General features: G+C 61.0%; 2 protein-coding genes across 3 annotated transcripts; both read right to left on the minus strand.

Moving 5' to 3' along the window:
- Window positions 1–8,786: 8,786 nt before the first annotated feature.
- Window positions 8,787–10,203, minus strand: NDUFS5 (NADH:ubiquinone oxidoreductase subunit S5). Its single transcript, XM_017828303.1, has 2 exons — window positions 9,886–10,203; window positions 8,787–8,999 (listed from the first exon to the last, which is right to left on the minus strand). The coding sequence occupies exons 1-2, from the start codon at window positions 10,099–10,101 to the stop codon at window positions 8,895–8,897; spliced, it is 321 nt and encodes a 106-aa protein (XP_017683792.1). The 5' UTR covers window positions 10,102–10,203; the 3' UTR covers window positions 8,787–8,894.
- An 870-nt stretch (window positions 10,204–11,073) lies between these two features.
- AZIN2 (antizyme inhibitor 2) lies at window positions 11,074–17,081 on the minus strand. Of its 2 annotated transcripts, XM_017828437.1 has the most exons (11): window positions 16,884–17,080; window positions 16,609–16,722; window positions 15,370–15,544; window positions 15,120–15,293; window positions 14,229–14,401; window positions 13,660–13,791; window positions 13,177–13,342; window positions 12,896–13,058; window positions 12,709–12,821; window positions 12,287–12,501; window positions 11,074–11,943 (listed from the first exon to the last, which is right to left on the minus strand). In XM_017828437.1, exons 3-11 carry the CDS (start codon window positions 15,466–15,468, stop codon window positions 11,802–11,804), a joined length of 1,377 nt encoding a protein of 458 aa, XP_017683926.1. In that variant the 5' UTR covers window positions 15,469–15,544; window positions 16,609–16,722; window positions 16,884–17,080; the 3' UTR covers window positions 11,074–11,801. The 2 variants fall into 2 exon arrangements, with proteins under 2 accessions (XP_017683926.1, XP_017683927.1); XM_017828438.1 differs by lacking the exon at window positions 16,609–16,722 and having other exon boundaries at window positions 16,884–17,081.
- Window positions 17,082–17,915: the final 834 nt, after the last annotated feature.

The raw sequence follows: 17,915 nt of genomic DNA on the forward strand, positions 1-17,915 counted from the left end.
CGACAAGCACTTGGTATCCTGAGCAGAAAGGCAGCTGGGGAATGGCTGTGCCTTGACGGGGTCTGTCTCTTGGGTGCAGGAGGGTGCTCAGCACCCATCAGGATGGGGCTTTTGGGGCACAGAGGGGCCGTGAGAGGTGATGGTCCAGCCCAGAAGTGTTAAAGGCCAGGCTGGATGGACCTCTGAGCAACCTGGTCTAGTGAAAGGTGTCCCTGCCTGTGGCAGGGGGTTTGGAATGAGATACCCTTTAAGGTCCCTTCCAAGCCAGACCATTCCATGATTCTATGATGGGCATGTTGGGATCCTGGTACCAGGCCATCTCCCAGCCCCGGTGGTGCTGGTATTTGGGGCAGGGCCGGCCACACCCTGCACATTTGCTTCCCCCAGCCCCAGACGGTGCATTCTCAAGAACCATCATTTGAATCAACTGGTTCTTCCAGCCCCAAGATGCCCGGAGCCGGGATGGCACCCAAGTGGCACCGCGGCACGGCCGGAGCTGCACGCACCCCTGTGCCATGGGGCAGGCAGGGAGGGAGCCCAGCAGCACCCCACGGCCACTCCTGACCTACTGGCACCTCTCCTTGCACTAGGTGCTGTCCCTGCTCCCGGTGCTCCCAGCCTGAGCCCCCACAGGGTGCAGAGCCCAGCGCTGGGGCTGATTTGGCCATGGGCTTGGGGCTGGCAGGGGCTGGCGGGGCAGAGCGGGCACCTCAGGAGTTGTCACCCTCATGCCCACCTCCACCAGCAAAATAAAAGCTGGGCCCTGGGTTTCCCTTGGAGCAACAGCCAGAAACAGCCTGGCCAGGGCTCAGCGGGGGCCCCTCAGCATGTCCCTGAATCCCTTTTGCTCCGGCAGGAGCAGATCAAAGGCGCCTGGAGTGCAGGGAGTTGTGGACAGACCCCACCAGATGCAGATCAAAGCCCCTGATGGCTGTCTGGCCCCAGTGAAGAAGCAAATCCTGGCTCTGGTGCCTGGAGCCACCACCCTGAGCAAACTCCTCTATCGTCCCTCCCCAACAGCCCTGGAGTGGAGTTCCCACCTCCCCCCTCAACCAGCACTTGGAAAAGGAGCCATTGGCCACGATGGGTCCATCCCTGTCTTTGTTTCTCCTTCCCATCCCCATTCCTTCCCCAGGGCTGTGACCTGGGCATCACAGCGGGGCAGCAGAAGGGGGACACACAGAGCAGTGACACAATGACCAGAGCGATGGGGCTGTCCATGGACACCAGCAGGGCAAAGGAGCAGCCCCAGCAACATCATCCAGGTGGGAATCCCAAACCTCCCAGGGCAAATTCCTCCTTGGAGTACAGCCAAGGGCATTGTTCTACCAAGGAGCCATTTAGTCCTTAATTAAGCATTCTAATGTCACCCAACCCACGAGTTGGAGGAGCCCAGTCATCCCTTAACCCCAGTGCTGAGGGTATGAACTGCCCAGGGCGAGCCTGGAGAGGACAAAGCCTTGGCAGAACCAAGACACCACCCTGGTCCTCACCCACCAAAAGCCACATCCATCACTCTGTTCCCCATCCCATCCATCCCCAGTCTCCCTGGGAAGCAGTAGGGTACAGGGATGACCCCGAGACCATCTCAGCCACCATGGGGGGAGCCCCACCTACCCATCCCCAAGAGGGATCCACCGCACAAAAGGGCGCTGACTTACCTGCGACCCTGACAACAGCCCTCTCAGCCGGGTCCAGCACAGAGTCCTGGCTCTTCCTCTTCCTCTGCTCATGGAGGGGTAAATTCCAGGGCAAGGTGTCGCCGGGCGGGCAGGGGGAGAGGCTGCCCGAGCGCTCGCTGCGGTAGGAGCGCTCGCTCCGGCACGACCGCTCGCTCCGGCACGACCGCTCGCTGAGGGTCTCCTCGTCGGAGGACGACATGGCCCAGGGCACGGGCAGGAGGGCGGGCAGGACGTCCCCACGGGCAGCACCCTGCAGGAGGAGCAAACAGCTCGTGACACCGGGCCACCGGCAGGTCCCTCCCTGCCACAGGTGCTGGGGCTGATGGAGAAGGGACCATCCCACCGTGGACGTCCCTGCCCTCAGCCCCTGCCCAAACGTCCTCTTGGGCAGGTGAATCAGCCCTCCCAAAGCTCCTAAAATGCTGCCTCAGTTTCCCCCTTGCTGGTCTGACAGCTGGGATTCCCAGGGATGGGGACAGTGGCACGGCTTCCCCTCCGCCAGCAAAGCCCACACTGGCATCCCCAGCACCAGTTCACTCCCACAAAGCCAAGTCCAGCCTTTTTGGGTTTGGTTTCTTTGTGCTCGGCACAAGAAGAAGCAGCAGATCGGCACTGCCCTTTGTACCTGCAGGTTTTTCCCCTCTGAGAATGGGAATGGCTCTAAAAATCCTATTAATCATGGCAGGGGAAGATGGTAGGGCTTTCTGGAGCACGCCGGGAGTGAGCTGTGCCGCGTACACACGCTGGGCAAATAAGCACCTTGCATGAGACATATTTAAAATAAATCTCATTGTGTCCTCTAGCACGACCAGGAAAAAATGCCTGAGACTCCTACAACCGATGTGCCGCGGCGCAGGAGCCGCCTCCATCGCGCCGAGCCTTTCCTTATTCCCATCATTTAATCAGCAAAACAGGAACAAAGAGACCCAAAAAAACATTGAAAGAAAAGGAGAAAGGATTCCATGAGTCATTCACCCCCCATTGAAAAGCTGCGAAAAAATGAATCGCGGCCCAAAACCGCGGCTCCCCCAGGCAGCCCCGGGGGGCTCAGCCCGCGCCCTGTTTTTGGGGGACCCAGAGGTGGGGGGCTGGGGGGGGCCGCGAGGCCGGGGGGGGTTCCGGTGCCCAGGGAGAGGCAGAGCCGGGGGCTGCGGGGGCTGGACCCGGGGTTGCGGCGCGGGCGGGGGGGCAGCAGGTGCGGGAGGCAGCGGGGTGCGGGCACGGCTCTGCGGGGGCACACGGGGCCGGTCTGGCCCCCGCGGGTCCTGCTCCCCCCCGGTTCAACACCCCCCCCTCACGGCACCCTCCGGTGCCCGCAGCTCCAGCCCAGCCCGGGCGGCTGCTGCCCCCTTTTCCCGGTCCATTCCCATCCCCACCCGCCGCCCTTCCGCGCTCCATCCCCGCTCCATCCCTGCCTCCTGCCCTTGCCGCTCCATCCCCCGCTCCTCCCTGGCGCTTCCTCGCTCCATCCCCGCACCATCCCCGGCGCTTCCCCGCTCCATCCCCGGCCCATCCCCGCTCCATCCGCCGCCCTTCCTCGTTCCCTCCCTCCCGGGTGCGCACCCCCGCTCCCGCACCCCCGGCCCCGCTCACCCCCCGCGGGCGCTCCGGTACCGACTGGGCGCGGGCAGGACGCGGCGCTCCCGGTGCCGGCCCGGCCCCGCCGTGCGCTCCCGGTCCGGCCGCTCCCGGCCCCGCCGTGCGCTCCCGCCGCCGCGGCGCCTCCCCCGGCCCGGCCCGGCCCTGCCCACCGGGCGGCGGGAGCGGCGGGGGGGTCCCGGCCGCCTCCCGCCCCGCGCAGCCCCGGGACCGGCCCCGCCGCCCCCGCTCCTACACCAGCACAACCGGCACTGCCGCCCCGGGCACCCCCGGTCCGGCCCCGGGCACCCCCTCGGGGCTCCCACCCTGTGCCCCCCCTCCCCTCAACCTGCCCGTGCTCCTCAGGGCACCCCAACGCCTGCTGCCTCCGCACCCCCTTGCATAGGGGAACCCCCCAAGCCACTGAGCAGCTCCCCACCCACTGTACAGGGGGTCCCCCTCAAACCACCCATCAGCTCCCAATGCTCCACACACACCCCCCCTCCGAGACACTCCTGTGTCCCCTCAGCATCCCTCCTCCAGCCCGTCCCCTGCATCCCCCCAGGCCCAGGGTAATCAGAGCACCCATCGATCCGGGATCGGGGCCAGCAGCCACAGCCGCGGTGGGAGCACAGCAGGGGGGGACACGAGCAGGGACAGGCACGGAAAGGGCCGTGCTGGGAGAGCTGTGAGCTGCCCAGGGCCTCACCTGCGGGGCGGAGGGGCATCCCAGCCCCAGCCGGATCTGTCCCAGCGCCAGGCGAGGCGCAGGCAGGGTCACCAGGAGCAGCCCGAAGGGGTGGCGGAGCTGCAGGACGGCCCCGGCCGCCTGGCAGGAGTGAAGCAGGATAAACCGCTCCGGCTGACGGCAGATCCAGCCGCCCCGCACCGACGGCGGGACCCAACGAGCAGCACCAGCCCCGTGCCACGGCCCGGGGCCAGCGCGGCTGCTCCCGCGGCGCCGCACACGGCCCGGCCCAGCCCGGCGCCCCAGTCCCCCCGGGGTCTCGGCACACCCGGCTGCCCCCTGGGCATCTCTCCCCCGCCGGTTTTCAGGTCTCATCCCAAAACACGTCCCTTCTGCTTCCCGGTGGCTGTTGTTTTCCTGAGCACTTCCAGCGAGGCGGTGGGAGGACACGGGCGTGGGGTGTGGTGACACCGCTGTGCTCTCGGACGCTTGGGATGTGGCTGTAGAGGAGCACGTGCTGCCCTACGGCCCTGCCTGGCCCGGTCAGGGATGGGGCCAAAACCCGCCCAGGTGTGGATTCACCGGTGGGATGATCCCACAGGTGCAGCAGCCAAGGCCTCGATGACAGGAGCTCCAGCTGGGAATGAGGGCGTGAGCTCCTGGGATCCCACAGGAGTCCCAACATCACTGCAGCCAGGCCAGACTGGTGCTGAGGAACTGGGACAAGAGTAAATGGCATCCTGGAAAAGGGTGTCCTGGTGGGTTGGCACCAGCCCCACCACCCCGGCAGCGCTTTCTCTTCCCTCCCTGTGCAGGTCGCACACCCCTGGAGCGCGTGGTCGGGTCCACGCTGGACACTGATGGATAAATGTGCTCCAGTGGGGGCTGTGGTTCCCATCGTCATGAGGAACCCTTAAATCCGTGAGAGCTGGGGAGCAGGGAAGGCTCATCCCACCAGCGCCAGAGGCCTCAGACGCGCTGGGAAGAGGGAAGTGCCTGAAGAACCAGACACCACTCGCACCATTCCCGAAGCTCCCAGACGGGTTGGGCGGCTCCTCCACGTGTCTGCGGAGCAGGGAGGTGACAGAGGTGACAGACCTGATGGCCCTGTGAGCCCAGCCAGGGACAGCCCAGCCCTTGGCTCACACCAGGGTGACGCTGTGACACCCTTGGTCACCCCCACGCTGACCAGGCACCACCTGCCCCCAGGACGTGGCACAGGGTTCACGGCACTCGTGGGGAGCCCGGCGCTGGCTCCGGGGTGATGTGTCCCTTCGTCACCCCGCGCTTGGTGTCACCAGCCTGGCTCCAGCCTCCTCCCTCACAGTGCTCTGGGAGCAAACCCGGCCGATCTGAGCCCTGTTGAATCCTGGAGGAGTGAGGGCAGCCAGGAGACGGTGCCTGTTCCAGCCTGTGTGGATCTCACACCTGAAAGGAGGGATTTTCCCAAAATCCCTCGCAGCGCCAGGGGGTGCTGGATTACTCGTGCTGCGGATCTGGGTTAAGATCTTGTGTTGTTTTGCCTACATGGAGACAGGGAATTGCTATTTCACGTGGAAGGGGGGAGGTGGGCAGGAGGATCGTCCCTAAATCATTTGATCTCCCCATTCCTGTGCTGCACAGCAGGAAGGTGGGGACCCCTGGGACACCCACCCCAGGGTGCCGAGGCCTTGGGCACCCACAGGGCTGCAGGGGGATGTCTCCTGGTGAGAATCAGTCAGTACATGGCTCTGCCCCCGGGTTTGTCCTCTCTCCCTCATTAAAACCTTCGCCCAAGCCCAGGGATAAAACCTGCCTTTTCACTCGACTTTTGATAAATTATTCATCTCCCAAGAGTTGTTTATTCCCCTTCTCCAAGGCAGAGGAGCTGCAGATGCTGCCTGGGCTCCTGGAACATCCAGGGCTGAGGGTGCTGCAGGAGGTGGGGGGCTCACCCAAACCCCAGAACCCCAACTCCCACTGCTGGTGGCTGGGGGTTATAGGAAAATGGGGATAGGGGAAGGGATGGTGCTGGGAGAGCAGCGACGAGCTCTGCCCTCACCAACTCCTGCCCCGCCGAGGCCGTGCCGACAGCAGAAGTGGCTCCCCACGGAGATCTCCCACCCCAGCCCAGCCCCCAGTGCCTCCCACCCAGCCGGGGACGTGGCAACACCCCGCGCCAAAAAGACGACAAAAAAGGCAAAGAGCAAAATGTAAATTTGGAACTACTACAGGCTGGAAATGGATCTTGCTCAGGGCTCTGTGGTGAACCACATTCCGAAGCCGAGGATGCTCCAAATCCCTTTGCCCGAGGGAACTCGGTCGGTCGGGAGCATCGGACCCATTTTCGATCTCACTGCCCAGAGCCTCAGCCACGTTTTCCTCCCACCAGAGCTGGGAGGTTTGGTTTGTTTTTTTTTTATCTCTCCATGAACTTGATCGTTTTCATCAAGCCTTTGATTAGTCCCTTTGTTGGCCGAAATTCCTGACAGAGCTTTTAACTACCGGCAAATGGATCCTCCCGGCCCCGGGCGCGCTCCGTGTGCCCTTGGCTGAGATAGCACCGATCGCCAGAACAATCAGAGCAATTAGGTTTTGAGCGGCTCTAAAGAGCCACTCGGGAGCCAGGAGTGCTCAGATACATCCCGATATTCCCTCAGACAGCTGGACCGCTCGGCGGGATGAGTCACCCTCACCACCAGCAGGCTGCCAGGCTTTTTGCTGAGCCCGGTTGTTTTTTTTTTCCCCTCTCCCTGGAAAAGCAACCCTTCCCAGTCACAGGATTGGTTGGGTTTTTTTTTTTCCCCAACCAGCAATTCCTGGGAGCACCAGCCCGTGCTGTGGTGTGGCTCCAGGCACCACCAGCCTTCACATCCAACTCGGGAGGGGTTTGTGATGCCACCAAGGTAAGGACTGTCACAGTCAAGCCGCCACCAGAAGAGTCATTCCTGAGGCAGACCCTGTGATCCTGCTGCTTCCCAAAGCCTCCTCCACATTCCCAGTCTCTCCACAGAACACAATGTCTCTCTGGGAAAGGGAAGGATAATTAACCATCATGATAATGAACAATTGGGGTTCAGACATGGTACGGGGGTCACAAAGGTTTGACCTCTTGGCTGGCCTCGCTTCCCAAATTTCCATCCCTGAGTGAAACCCAGGGGCTGATCCTGGGAAATCATGGTCCTGGAACAGCTCAACCCTGCTGGGTGTTTCCTGGAGGTGCCATGTGGGTCCCCACACCCCCCTCATCCACACAGTCCCATCCCCTCCGCCCTCTCCTCCTCCCAGATCCCTCCAGGACAACTATTCCCTGCGGATAAATAACTCCATGGCCAATGGCTCACGTGTCACTGTTCCACTTCCATGCCCAGCACAATTTTCCCTCTTTATCCATCATTTACTTGTTCTGGCAGCTCCTCAGCCCCTCAGGGCCTTTCCACCTGAAAACATCCACGTTTCCTCACACTGCTCCCACATCCCTCCTGTGTTTCCCACCCCAGGAGCTCCCTCCTGCCTCCTTTCACATTTGGAACGCAGAGATCCACCCCAGTGCTGACATCCTTACCCCTGGCTCAGAGGATTTGAACCCAGACCCGGAATTTGGGGCTCTGCCAAGGGGGGAATTGCAGCTCCATCCCCAGCCGTGACTCAGCTTGAGTGCAGGGAATCCATCTGGGCTGGAGCAACGGATCCATCTGGGCCCTGGGGGAAGGGAGAAACTTCCCAGCAGCGCTTGGGAAGGCTGGTTTGGAGAGAGCTGAGGGAGAGGAGCTGGATGAGGAGCTGCAGAAATCCCCAGAGAAGGTCAAATCCCGCTGGGACAGCACCTGCGAGGCCGTGGCTGCCACAGCCTGTGTGGAAACGGTGAAATCCAGGGAAGTGCTTCTTCCAGGGGACTCTGTGGAAATAATGGACCTTTCCTGGTTCAAGTCCCGGCCCTGGACACCCCAGGATGGCTCAGAGGTTGGGCAGAGCCCCGAAGACACAGCACCCAGCTGTGACCTCTCATATCCCTGCACGCAGCAATTCCAGGTCTGTGCCTGGAATCAGGGCTTCAGGAGCCTGTTCTGCTCCCAGGAGGGATCCCTGTGCCCTGGGAGGGGCATTCCCAGGGGAATTTTCCTCCTGTCACCTGCTGCTGGAGGTTCCACCCCACTTGGATCAGCCTCTGTCACCCAGCATGGGGATTTGTCAGGATCAGGAAACCCACAGGCTCCCCCTGCATCCCAGATCCAGCACCAACTCCACCACCACCAGGATTAAAAACACGGATTAAAGCACAAATCCGGCCCCTCTCCATTTCCAGGGACTCACCTGCTTCAGTGTTGTCCTCAAATCGAGCAGGATTTGGAGGGAATGGAAGGAAAAGCTCCCCCTGGGAGGGACAACCCCCCTGCCCACCGCAGCACTCCATGGATCCTGCTGACACACAGGATTTCAAAGCCTCCAGGGAAGAAACCTGCTTCCCACACAGTGAGAGGGCAGGAGAGAACTCAGTTCCATCCCCTTCCGCCCCAAATCCATGTGGAAAAGAGGTGTTTGAGTCATTTTTCACCTCACACAGCTGGAGAGCGACTGGGAACAGCCCAGTTTTGCAGGACGAGCTTGGATAGTTGCTGAGATTTTTTTGGTATTTTTTCCAACTCTCCTGTCGTTTCCAGCAGAAATCCCTTTCCTGCAGGAGGGACAGGCTGCCACTCCCTCCAGCCCCAGGGGCATTTGACCCCCTCAAGGGCAACATTCCCAGCCCCTCTCCGGTGTTTTAGGGTGTCCCAAATCCCCCTCAGGGAAATCAGCTGCAGGGAGAGCCCCTCACACCGGGTTTTACTCCCCCAAAAAAGAAACGACAGAGCCAAGGAGACATTCCAAAGGGATATTTACTGCTTGAGTGATGTGTGGGGTCACTGCCCACCCCTGTGTCCTGTGGGCTTGCTTCCCGCAGGAATTCCACGTCAGGACCCCGGGAATCACGGCCTGGAGTCGTCCTTGCCCTGGTGGTAGTCAGGTGGGGTGTACTTCCCTTCCTTGATCATCTTGTCCCGCTGCTGCAGGATGATCTGGAGCCTCTTGGCCTGGCAGGGACACAGGGGGGTGTCACAGCTCTCAGGGGGTCCCCAGGGCAGGTCGTGGAACCCACATTAACCCTGCCCTGGGTGCTCCTCAGCCGGGCTGGAGCCTCTTCCCAAAAACCTGAGGGCTTTCAGGATGCTGCAGCACATTTTACAGCTGATGATAATTTGAGTTTTCAGCCCGATGTTTTTGGGTAGACAGGATTTCCTCCAGTGGCTGACCCGAATCCCAGGGTGGTTTGGGATGGGAAGGGACCCTAAAGCCCATCCTATTCCAACCCCTGCCATGGGCAGGGACACCTTCCACCATCCCAGGCTGCTCCAACCTGGCCTTGGACACTTCCAGGGATGGGGCAGCCGCAGCTTCTCTGGGCTCCTGCAGCCACCAGAGCCCTCGGGGAAGGGGCTGCTGGGGGTCCAGAACCCACCCCAATCCCCCAATCTGGGGGCTGGAGCCCCCAGACCTTCTCCAGAGCTTGCCCAGGACCCTTGGCATCTCCTCCCCAGCCTGACCCAGCACTTCAGGTGCCTCCAGCCCCCTGCCCTTGTGCTCCAGTGCCCCCCCTTTCACCCCTATTTGTGAGGACCCCCCAGAGACCTCTGCACCCACCCCGTGCCTCCCTCAGGCCCCCCATACCCCCTCCCCTCTTCTTAATTAGGACCCTCCAGACCCTTGGTGACCCAGTGTCTCCCCCGCTTATCAGGACCCTCCACGTCCCCGTGACCTCCATGTCCTCTCCCCCCCCCCCGTGCCCCCCATGTCCCTCCCCAGGACCNCCCCCATGTCCCTCCCCAGGACCTGGTGCCCCTTTGTCAGGACCCCCCAGTTCCCCCCCGTCCCTCCCAGCCCGGCGTGCCCCGCACCCCTCCGAGCCCCGCGCTGACCCACCATCTTGATGTGCATCATGCACTCCATGAAGTCCTCGTACTCGGGCCGGCACTCGCGCTCGGCGCGCGTCCGGCCTATCCCGTGCCCGCACTCTACCCACTCGCGCTCGAAGGCGTGACACGCGGCGGCCCTGCGGTTCGGCTGCGGCATGCTCTGCCGCAGCAGCCAGCTGTCCACGTCGATGCCCAGCTGCTTCTGCAGGTCCCAGAAGGGCATGGTTGCGCGCTCTGTCGCGACACGGCCGCTGTCACGAAACCCCCGGCCCTCCCCCGGCCCGTCCTTCACCGGCCTCGCGCGACGCCGCCGCCAAGCGCGACTCCAAGCGCGACACCGCGTCGCGCTTTGCGGCTGGGAGGGGACAGAGAGGGGAGGCAGGAGCGGCGCCCCGCGCGCTGCAGCGCCCTCTGGCGGGGCGGAGGACACGCTGCCCGCCGCGCCCCAGCGCCCCCTGGCGGCCGCGCTCGAGGGTTCCCAGTGCTCCCAGTGTCCTTCCAGTGCCCTCCCAGTGCTCCCAGTGTCATTCCAGTGCCCTCCCAGTGCTCCCAGTGTCATTCCAGTACTCCCACTGTCATCCCAGTGTCCTTCCAGCGCTCCCAGTGTCCTCCCAGCGCTCCCAGTGTCCTCCTAGTGTCCTCAGTGTCTTCCCAGTGCTCCCAGTGTCCTCCTCCGAGGGTTCCCAGTGTCCTCCCGGTGCTCTCCCAGTGCTCCATATCCTCCCAGTGTCCTCTCAGGGCTCCCAGTGACCCCCAGTTCTCCCAGTCCCTGACTTTCAGGTCTCAGAGGGGCTGTCCTGTGCAGGACCCCCACACACACCCTAGGACAGGAGCCTTCCTTAGGGCTGAGGGGACCTCGGGAACCTGGCAGACGGGTCTTCCCCGCAGTGACACCCACATCCCGAACCCACCCCCCTATTTCCGTGCCCCCGAAATCCCAGGGCTCCCTCCGGATGCCCGGACAAGGTTTGGGTGAACAGCCCTGTCCTCCCTAATGAGCAAAACCTCATTAAAACGCTGATTGCAGACGGATTCTGAGCCGCCTCCAGCGCGGGGTGTGGAGGGGGAGCCGGGGGCTCCCTCATCCCCCACCCCCGGGCCACGCTGGACACCAGCTATTACCATCCCTCCTAAAACAAGAGCCCAAACCTGCTGGGCACCCCCCGCCCACCTGCCAAACACACTCTGCACGAGCTGGAGGAGCAGGATTTATGGGACAGGATCCATGGGATAGGATTTACTTCAAAGTTCCCAGTGCAGTCCCGGGGAGAGCGGAGCGGGGTGGTGCCAGCAGCAGGAGAGCACCTCCTTCCCCCTGGTGCTGCCAGGGGACCTTTCCCACTGTGGGACCTTTTCCTCCTCCAGTACAGCCATGAGACCTTTCCCCCACCAGTACCACCATGGGACCTTTCCTACTGCAGGACCTTTTCCCTCCTGATACCACCACGGGACATTTCCCTCCTCCAGTACATCCAGTACATTTCCCTCTCTGGTACCACTTTGGGACCTTTCCCACTGGGGGATTTTTCCCTGCCAGGTGCTGCCATGGGATCTTTATCCTCCCTGGTACCACCACGGGACATTTCCCACTGCAGGACCTTTTTACCCCCCGGTACCACTGTGGGACCTTTCCCCTACTGGTACCACTGTGGCACCTTTTCCACTGGGGGATTTTTCCACCCCTGGGTACTGCCACGGGATCTTCATCCACCCTGGTACCACAATGGGACCTTTCCCCCCGTGGGACCTTTCCCACTGTGGGATCTTTCCCACCCCAGGCACCGCTGTGGGACCTTTATCCCCCTGGTACTGCCATGGGACCTTCCCCCCTGCCCTGGTACTGCTGCAGGACCCTTCCCCACCCCGGTACCACCCCAGGGCCCTTCCCCACCATGGGTCCTCCCCTCCCTGTGCCGTCCCTGCTCAGATGATGCCGGTTGGAGCGAAGACTGGGGGGACACAGAGGGTCTCTGCCATCTCCCAGCCGCAGGACAGGGGCGTGCAGAGGCTCTCACGGTCTTCTTCTGCCTGGAGAGGCTTTCCCTGGAAGAGCTGGACGGCTTTCCTGCAAGTGGGAGACACCCAAGGGGGAGCAAGGGGGAAGGAGCAGCCCCTCATGAAGGAAGTGGGCCCAGGGAAGGGGAATCTCTGGGGTTCTCGCATCCCCCCCAACAGAACAACAGCCAGAGGTGAGCTGCCCGTGGCTTCCCCAGCGAAAAACAGGCTCAAGTTTGCCAACATTTAAAAGAACAGGAGTTTTGCCTCTGAGGCCAGGTTTTTACCCTGAATTTTCAGGGCTCTGGGACTCAGATTTGACCCTTTTCCTCCGGCAAAGAGCCCCGGTGGAGGAGGGAAAGTGGCATCTCCCACCCCACAGGACCTGTCCCCCCACTCTGACCGTCTCTTACCAGGCCATGCGGGACATGGTGTAGGTGACGTGTGGCTGGGGACACCCCCCGAGCTGGGATGAGGCTGGGATGGTGTAGGCCCCCATGTTCCCAAAAAGCAGCCAGTCCCCGACGTGCAGCTCGGGCAGCTCCAGCCCGTCGGCGATGCGATCCTCGGCGTGGCCAGGGGGGCCCCTGAGGCTGCTGCTGTGGGAGGGGTGCTCTGGGCAGGGTCTCTGGGGTGGACAGAGAGCAGCCACGGGGATGAGGATGTTCCAGTGTCACAGTGACCTGTCTCATCTCCACCCATCCCAAAGATCCAACCCCCGGAGCCCATGGACTGGCGACAGCTTCCCCACAGTCTGCTCCCTTCTGGCATGAGGTGATGTCATACAACGTGAGGGACCCCCTGGGCTCTCCCCAGGCTGGGCAAACCCCCTCACCTTGTGCAGCCGAGGCCTGGGGCAGGGGCTGTCGAACAGGAGGCAGCTGAAGGCGCCGTAGATGCCGTCGTTGAGGTGATACACGAGGCTCTTCCTGCTGCCGGACTCCTCCTCTGGAAGGGGAGCAAGGAGAGGGCTCAGGGGGGGCTCGGGCACACAGGTGGGCCTGTCCCACTGTCCCACCTACCGTCAGAGCCAGGCTGCTCCATGGGGACCTCTTCCAGGGCAGTGATGCTGACAGCGAAGGTGAAGGCGGAGGTGACGTAGTATCGCCCCGGTCTGGCAACAATCTCCACCCCGGAGCCATCCGGGAAGTACAAGTCCAAGGCAGAGTTTACCACGGCAGCAATCTGTGTGGGAGGAAGAAGTACCCTCTTGGATACAGGGATTTCACAGCGAGCCAGACCCAGGGAGAGCCTCCAGCCTCGCTCTGCGCCTACTGAGGGCAGGTACTGGGGGCTGTGGTACCTCTTCGAACCAGGCTCTGGTGTCCTCGGTGCCGGGGAAGCCCCCGCCGATGTCCAGGAGGTGCATCTGGTAGCCCAGCTCTGTGCCCATGTCAAACACCAGCTGTGCTGCAGCCACGGCCTGAGCGAAGGCCTGGGGCTCCAGCCCACGGCCCCCAAGGTGGAAGCTGAAGGCACAGAGCCCATTTCAACAGGGTTTGACTGTCCCCAGAGAGGGACAGCACTGGGACTGTCACCCACTGTGCATCCCACACACCACCCCAAGCCAGACCACCTGGACAGACCCACAGAGCCCCAAAAAGCCTTTCTTAGGGTCAAACCTGCCCCAAACTGGCCCCCACAAGGTGAATCCCTGCAAATCCCTGCCTTCACCTCACTCCCGGTGGCTCCGTGGAGCACTGTGTTGTTCCAGCAGGGCAGAGCTCCCCATATCCCGATCCACAGGGGCTGAGCACCCCTCTGGAAGAAGAACCACATGCTGTACCTGATGCCAACCACCTCCACAGCCTGCTCCTTCGCTGCCTCCAGCAGGTGCCGGCAGGATTTGAGCGTGGTCCCAAATGTCATGCTCGGGTGGGCAGAAGGGCTGGAGTCAGCAGTGATCCCCAACAACATCCTGCACAGCAAAGCCACACTGTGTTGAGGGGGCTTGGAATCACAGGGTCATGGAATCATTAAGGCCAAAAAAGCCCTCTAAGATCACCGAGTCCAACCATTAACCCAGCACTGCCAAGCCCACCACTAACCCATTTCTCCAAGTGCCACATCTACGTGTTTTTTGAACACTTCCAGGGATAGTGATTCCACCACTTCCCTGGGCAGCCTGTTGTGATGCCTGACCACCCTTTCAGTGATCAAATTTTTCCAAACATCCAATCTAAACCTCCCCTGGCACAACTTGAGCCTGTTCCCTCTTGTCCTATCGCTTGTCGCCTGGGAGAAGAGACCGACACCAACCTTCTACAACCTCCTCCTCAGCCCCTGTAGCACCCCACAGCCCCCTGCCCAGCTCCTCCTCCAGCTGCCCCTCCAATGGTGCTGCCAGACACCCACCTGGCACGGGGGTGGCTCCTGGCCACCTTGCTCAGCTCCACCTCGTTGTCGAAGGTCATCAGCTGCACCCCGTGTTTGGCCGCGTACCTGATGTGGGCAACCTGCTTGCAGGGGCTGCTGTAGAAGATCCTGTCAGCTGGGACTCCAATGCCTTGAACCCGTGTGATCTCAGCCTGCAGGGACAGGGAACACACTCAGGAAGGTCCCCATGGCCACCACCAGCCCTGGGTCTTGTCCAGTTTGCAGCACTGGGGAGGGCAAAGTGTCAGCGTTGCGGCCTGGGCTTTTCCAAGGAAAAGCTCCAAGAGCTCAAAGGCATCACAGTGGACTTTGTTCTGGCAAGGACAGACTGTGGGAAGGTGTTTAAAACAGCATGAGACCAGGAAAGGAAACAGGTGGGTTTAGCTGGCGTAGGGTTGGCATGTGACCCCCAGTCTGAGCTGTGACAACACCTGCACTTTCTCTTCCTGGAAACACATCTTAATTAATTATGTACAAGTTAGTGGCCTAATTTGGCTCCTCCCTGGAAATCTGGCTATTGCAAATGATGAGGAGGAGGGAGCAGGGAGCTTTAGCCTCATCCTTAAAGAAAGCAAGAGTTGGATGGCTCTGGCAGTGGCACCCCAGGAGTGTGCTGTGCCACCAGCCAAGCCTGCCAGCCAAGACACCAGCTCCAGAGGCAGGAATGTTGGTCAAAGGGAAAGCCTGGGTCACTAGACAGAGGACAGGGATTTATGGGCTGTGCCAATAGACTTTTGACAGCAGAGGGAGACTCCTGCCCCTGTAAATGTCACTTACTAAGTGGAGACTTAGGAAAGGAGGGTGAGCTCTGCCACCCTCCCACAAATGCTTGGAGGATGCTCACTTGGAGCTGTCCTCCCACATCCTTACCTTGTTGGCACAGGCAAAGCCTGCCCCCAGCTCTGCCAGCAGCCGAATCACTCCTTCACTGCTGTTGCATTTAACTGGGAAATAGGGTTTCACCCGGGGCAGGGCCTTCAGGAAATGCAGGTGCTTCTTCACGACGTCCCCGAGGTCTGCCACGAAGAAGGCTCGCTGGTCACTCTAGGAGAAAGCTGGAGTAAGCAGAAGCTTCCATGAGTGCCTCTTGTAAGGGGGGAAGTGGAGAACCAGCCCTTACCCCCTGGCACAGCTCCCCAAGGAGGTTCTCCAGCAGGTCTCTGGTGGTGAAGCCCTCCTCCACCATCAGGAAATTGGATTCGTTCAGGTACCCGTTCATGGTGGGATGTTCAGGGTGTGATGATGCTCATTTAAAGCCTCCTTGAGTAGGGTATAGATTCTAAAAAAGCAACACACTGGAAAAAGAAGGAATATTAAGGGCAGGGTCCAGAAGCTTCATCAGCACCCCGGGGTGCTCCCCATCCATCCCTCCCGTGGCAGTGCTGCCCTGGGCAGAGCTCTGTGCTGCTCTGCTCCAAACCAGCACCTCAGCAGAGCCCTCCTGTGGGTTAAAGCATCTTCTTTTGGGGGAGGAGACACATTTCTCTGCAGCTCAGAGCTGTGTTTTGGCACACAGCAGCCTTGTCTCCATCAGCAGCAGTTCAACAACAAAGCCAACTGCACTGCGAAGAGGATGGAGGCCTTTATGTGCCAGGACATGTCCCTCCACGCTCTGGAATGTAGCTGGATCTGCTGTGGTGAGGATCCCTTACGGTTTGCATTCTCATGGATCCATTTTCCCAGGCACACAAGCCCTGGGAAAAGGGAGGCAGAGCACAGACACCACCCGACCTGAGGACAGTCTGGATCCCTGCTGTGGATCCACGGCTCTTTCATGACACAGGGGGTGGAACCAGGGGAAAGTTAAGCTGCACGGAGTTTCCTGGCTCATCCTAGCAGAGCTTTACCTTTAAGCTCGCACACTTTAACAATTTCCTGCCCTGGATCCAGCCTGTCTCATAACCCAGAGAGATGACAACACAGCAGGGAACATTTCCACTGATAATCCAGGTCTAGCTCCAGGGATCTTACAGGAACATGGTCTCTCTGATCTGAAGGGAGCAGGAGGCAGAGGTTTCATTTCTCGGAGCAGCACTGCACCTCCTCCCCACAGACACCTACTGACAACATTTTGGGGCAGGCACTGGGAGAAAGACCACGCTGACCCCGGAGCAGCAGGATGTTGTAATGCATTGAACAAGCCCCACCAGCAAATTCCAGAGCTGGGGAATGAGGTGAAAAAACATGTTTTCAAAGCTCTTAGAGCCTCATATTCAGGAAAGGAGAGCGACTGCTACAGCTTTACCCTTCACATCCCACCATTAAGCAGCACCCAGCCCACCAGGATGGGGCATGGAAGCAGTGAGGTAGGTCATTCCTGTCGGAACATGTGCCCCAGCCTGGGACACCCCCTCCTTACCACGGCCCGGTTCTCCCTCCCAGGTGCTCAGACGTGCTGCCAGGGGGGCTCCCCGAGGAATGCAGAGCTCCCACAGCACCCTGAGGTGTGGCTGTTGCTGGGGGTCCGGGGGCTCTGGGGAGAAGCAGTGACGGGGTTAGCGAGGGAGAGGGGCACTGACAGCACCCTCCACCCACCATCCCCAAAACTCAGCAGCCACAGGCATCCCTCACCAGCCCCCTCCTCACTGTGCCAGGCAAGACATTTCCCCTAAAAGCCCCCCCAAGCCCCCTTACCTCAGAAAGCATTTAAACAGATTCTGCCATGGGTCTCCTGAGAGAATGAACCGGCCCCAGCGGTGGCTGTTTGTCCTGCCCCAGCTCCCTGCCCACCCTGAGCCCTTGCAGAGGATGGAGGGGCTCTGCACCCCTTCTCTCTCAGGGCTCCCTCCCTGCTCTGCCTCCCAACTGTAACCATGACAACCAAATCCAGCGACCCTATTGGCTGAGCTGCCTCTGAGCATCCTGCATCCCTCTTGGAGAACGCTCCCCCACCTCGCCCGCCCCCTCCCAGGGCTGGGGCTGCCCCCAGGAGTCACCTCGGGGTTCTCACCCAATCCAGCTCATCCCCAGCCCAGCCCTGCTGCAGGGCCACCTCACGAGGCTGTGCATCCTATGCACGGAGACCCTCGTGAGGAAGAGAGCCCAAAATACCTCTGAAATGCTGCTGCCAGGGAAACCAGGCTCCCTGCAGTGCCTGTTTGGCTGGGACTCCGGCAGGGCGGGTAGGAGGTAGTTGGGAAGATGTCAGGGACTGATCCTGCCCTTGCTGAGGTGCTGCCAGCTTCGGTGGGTTCCCTGGCAGCAGGTCCAGCTCTGCCATAAATGGAGGCGCTTCGTCTGGTCCATCAGTGCTGTCTCTGCTGCATTTGGAAATGGTTGCACTGCTCCATCCCACAAACAGCAAGGGCTGAGCAGGGACTATTTTTATTTCTTCTTGTTAATTTGCAGGTCCCTCCTTGGTGCTGCTGAGGAGCCAGTGTTCTGTGTGTGGAGGGGTAGCTGCCCCCACTGAGGAGGTGAGAGGCACAGACTTATCCTGGGTTTCTGTATTCAACACCGTGGTCTTGGCTTTGCCACAGACTCTCCTGGCAACCAGGGCCAAGGAAGCTCTTGTCTCCTGTGAGATCCTGGCGTGTTTTCCCGGTGCTCTGGCCTGGCACCAGTCCTGGACTGCTCTGCATGGGGTGTGGGGAGCCATGCAGAGAGCATTGCACTGAGGGGAGAGCAGAGGGATGCAGAGCACTGCAGTGCCAGTCCCTCCTGGAT

This window comes from Lepidothrix coronata, unplaced genomic scaffold (assembly GCF_001604755.1).
Source record: "Lepidothrix coronata isolate B3197 unplaced genomic scaffold, Lepidothrix_coronata-1.0 Scaffold147, whole genome shotgun sequence".
Lineage (NCBI taxonomy): Eukaryota > Metazoa > Chordata > Aves > Passeriformes > Pipridae > Lepidothrix > Lepidothrix coronata.

Excerpts from the sequence above, each read along its gene's own strand:
- NDUFS5 (XM_017828303.1), bottom strand. The coding sequence starts at position 10,101 with ATGCCCTTCTGGGACCTGCAGAAGCAGCTGGGCATCGACGTGGACAGC. Across the intron at positions 9,000-9,885 it reads GCATGATGCACATCAAGATG|GCCAAGAGGCTCCAGATCAT; the intron begins GTGGGTCAGCGC and ends TGTCCCTGCCAG.
- AZIN2 (XM_017828438.1), bottom strand. The coding sequence starts at position 15,468 with ATGAACGGGTACCTGAACGAATCCAATTTCCTGATGGTGGAGGAGGGC. Across the intron at positions 15,294-15,369 it reads TTGGGGAGCTGTGCCAGGGG|AGTGACCAGCGAGCCTTCTT; the intron begins GTAAGGGCTGGT and ends GCTTTCTCCTAG. Across the intron at positions 12,502-12,708 it reads CCAGGCCTCGGCTGCACAAG|AGACCCTGCCCAGAGCACCC; the intron begins GTGAGGGGGTTT and ends TGTCCACCCCAG.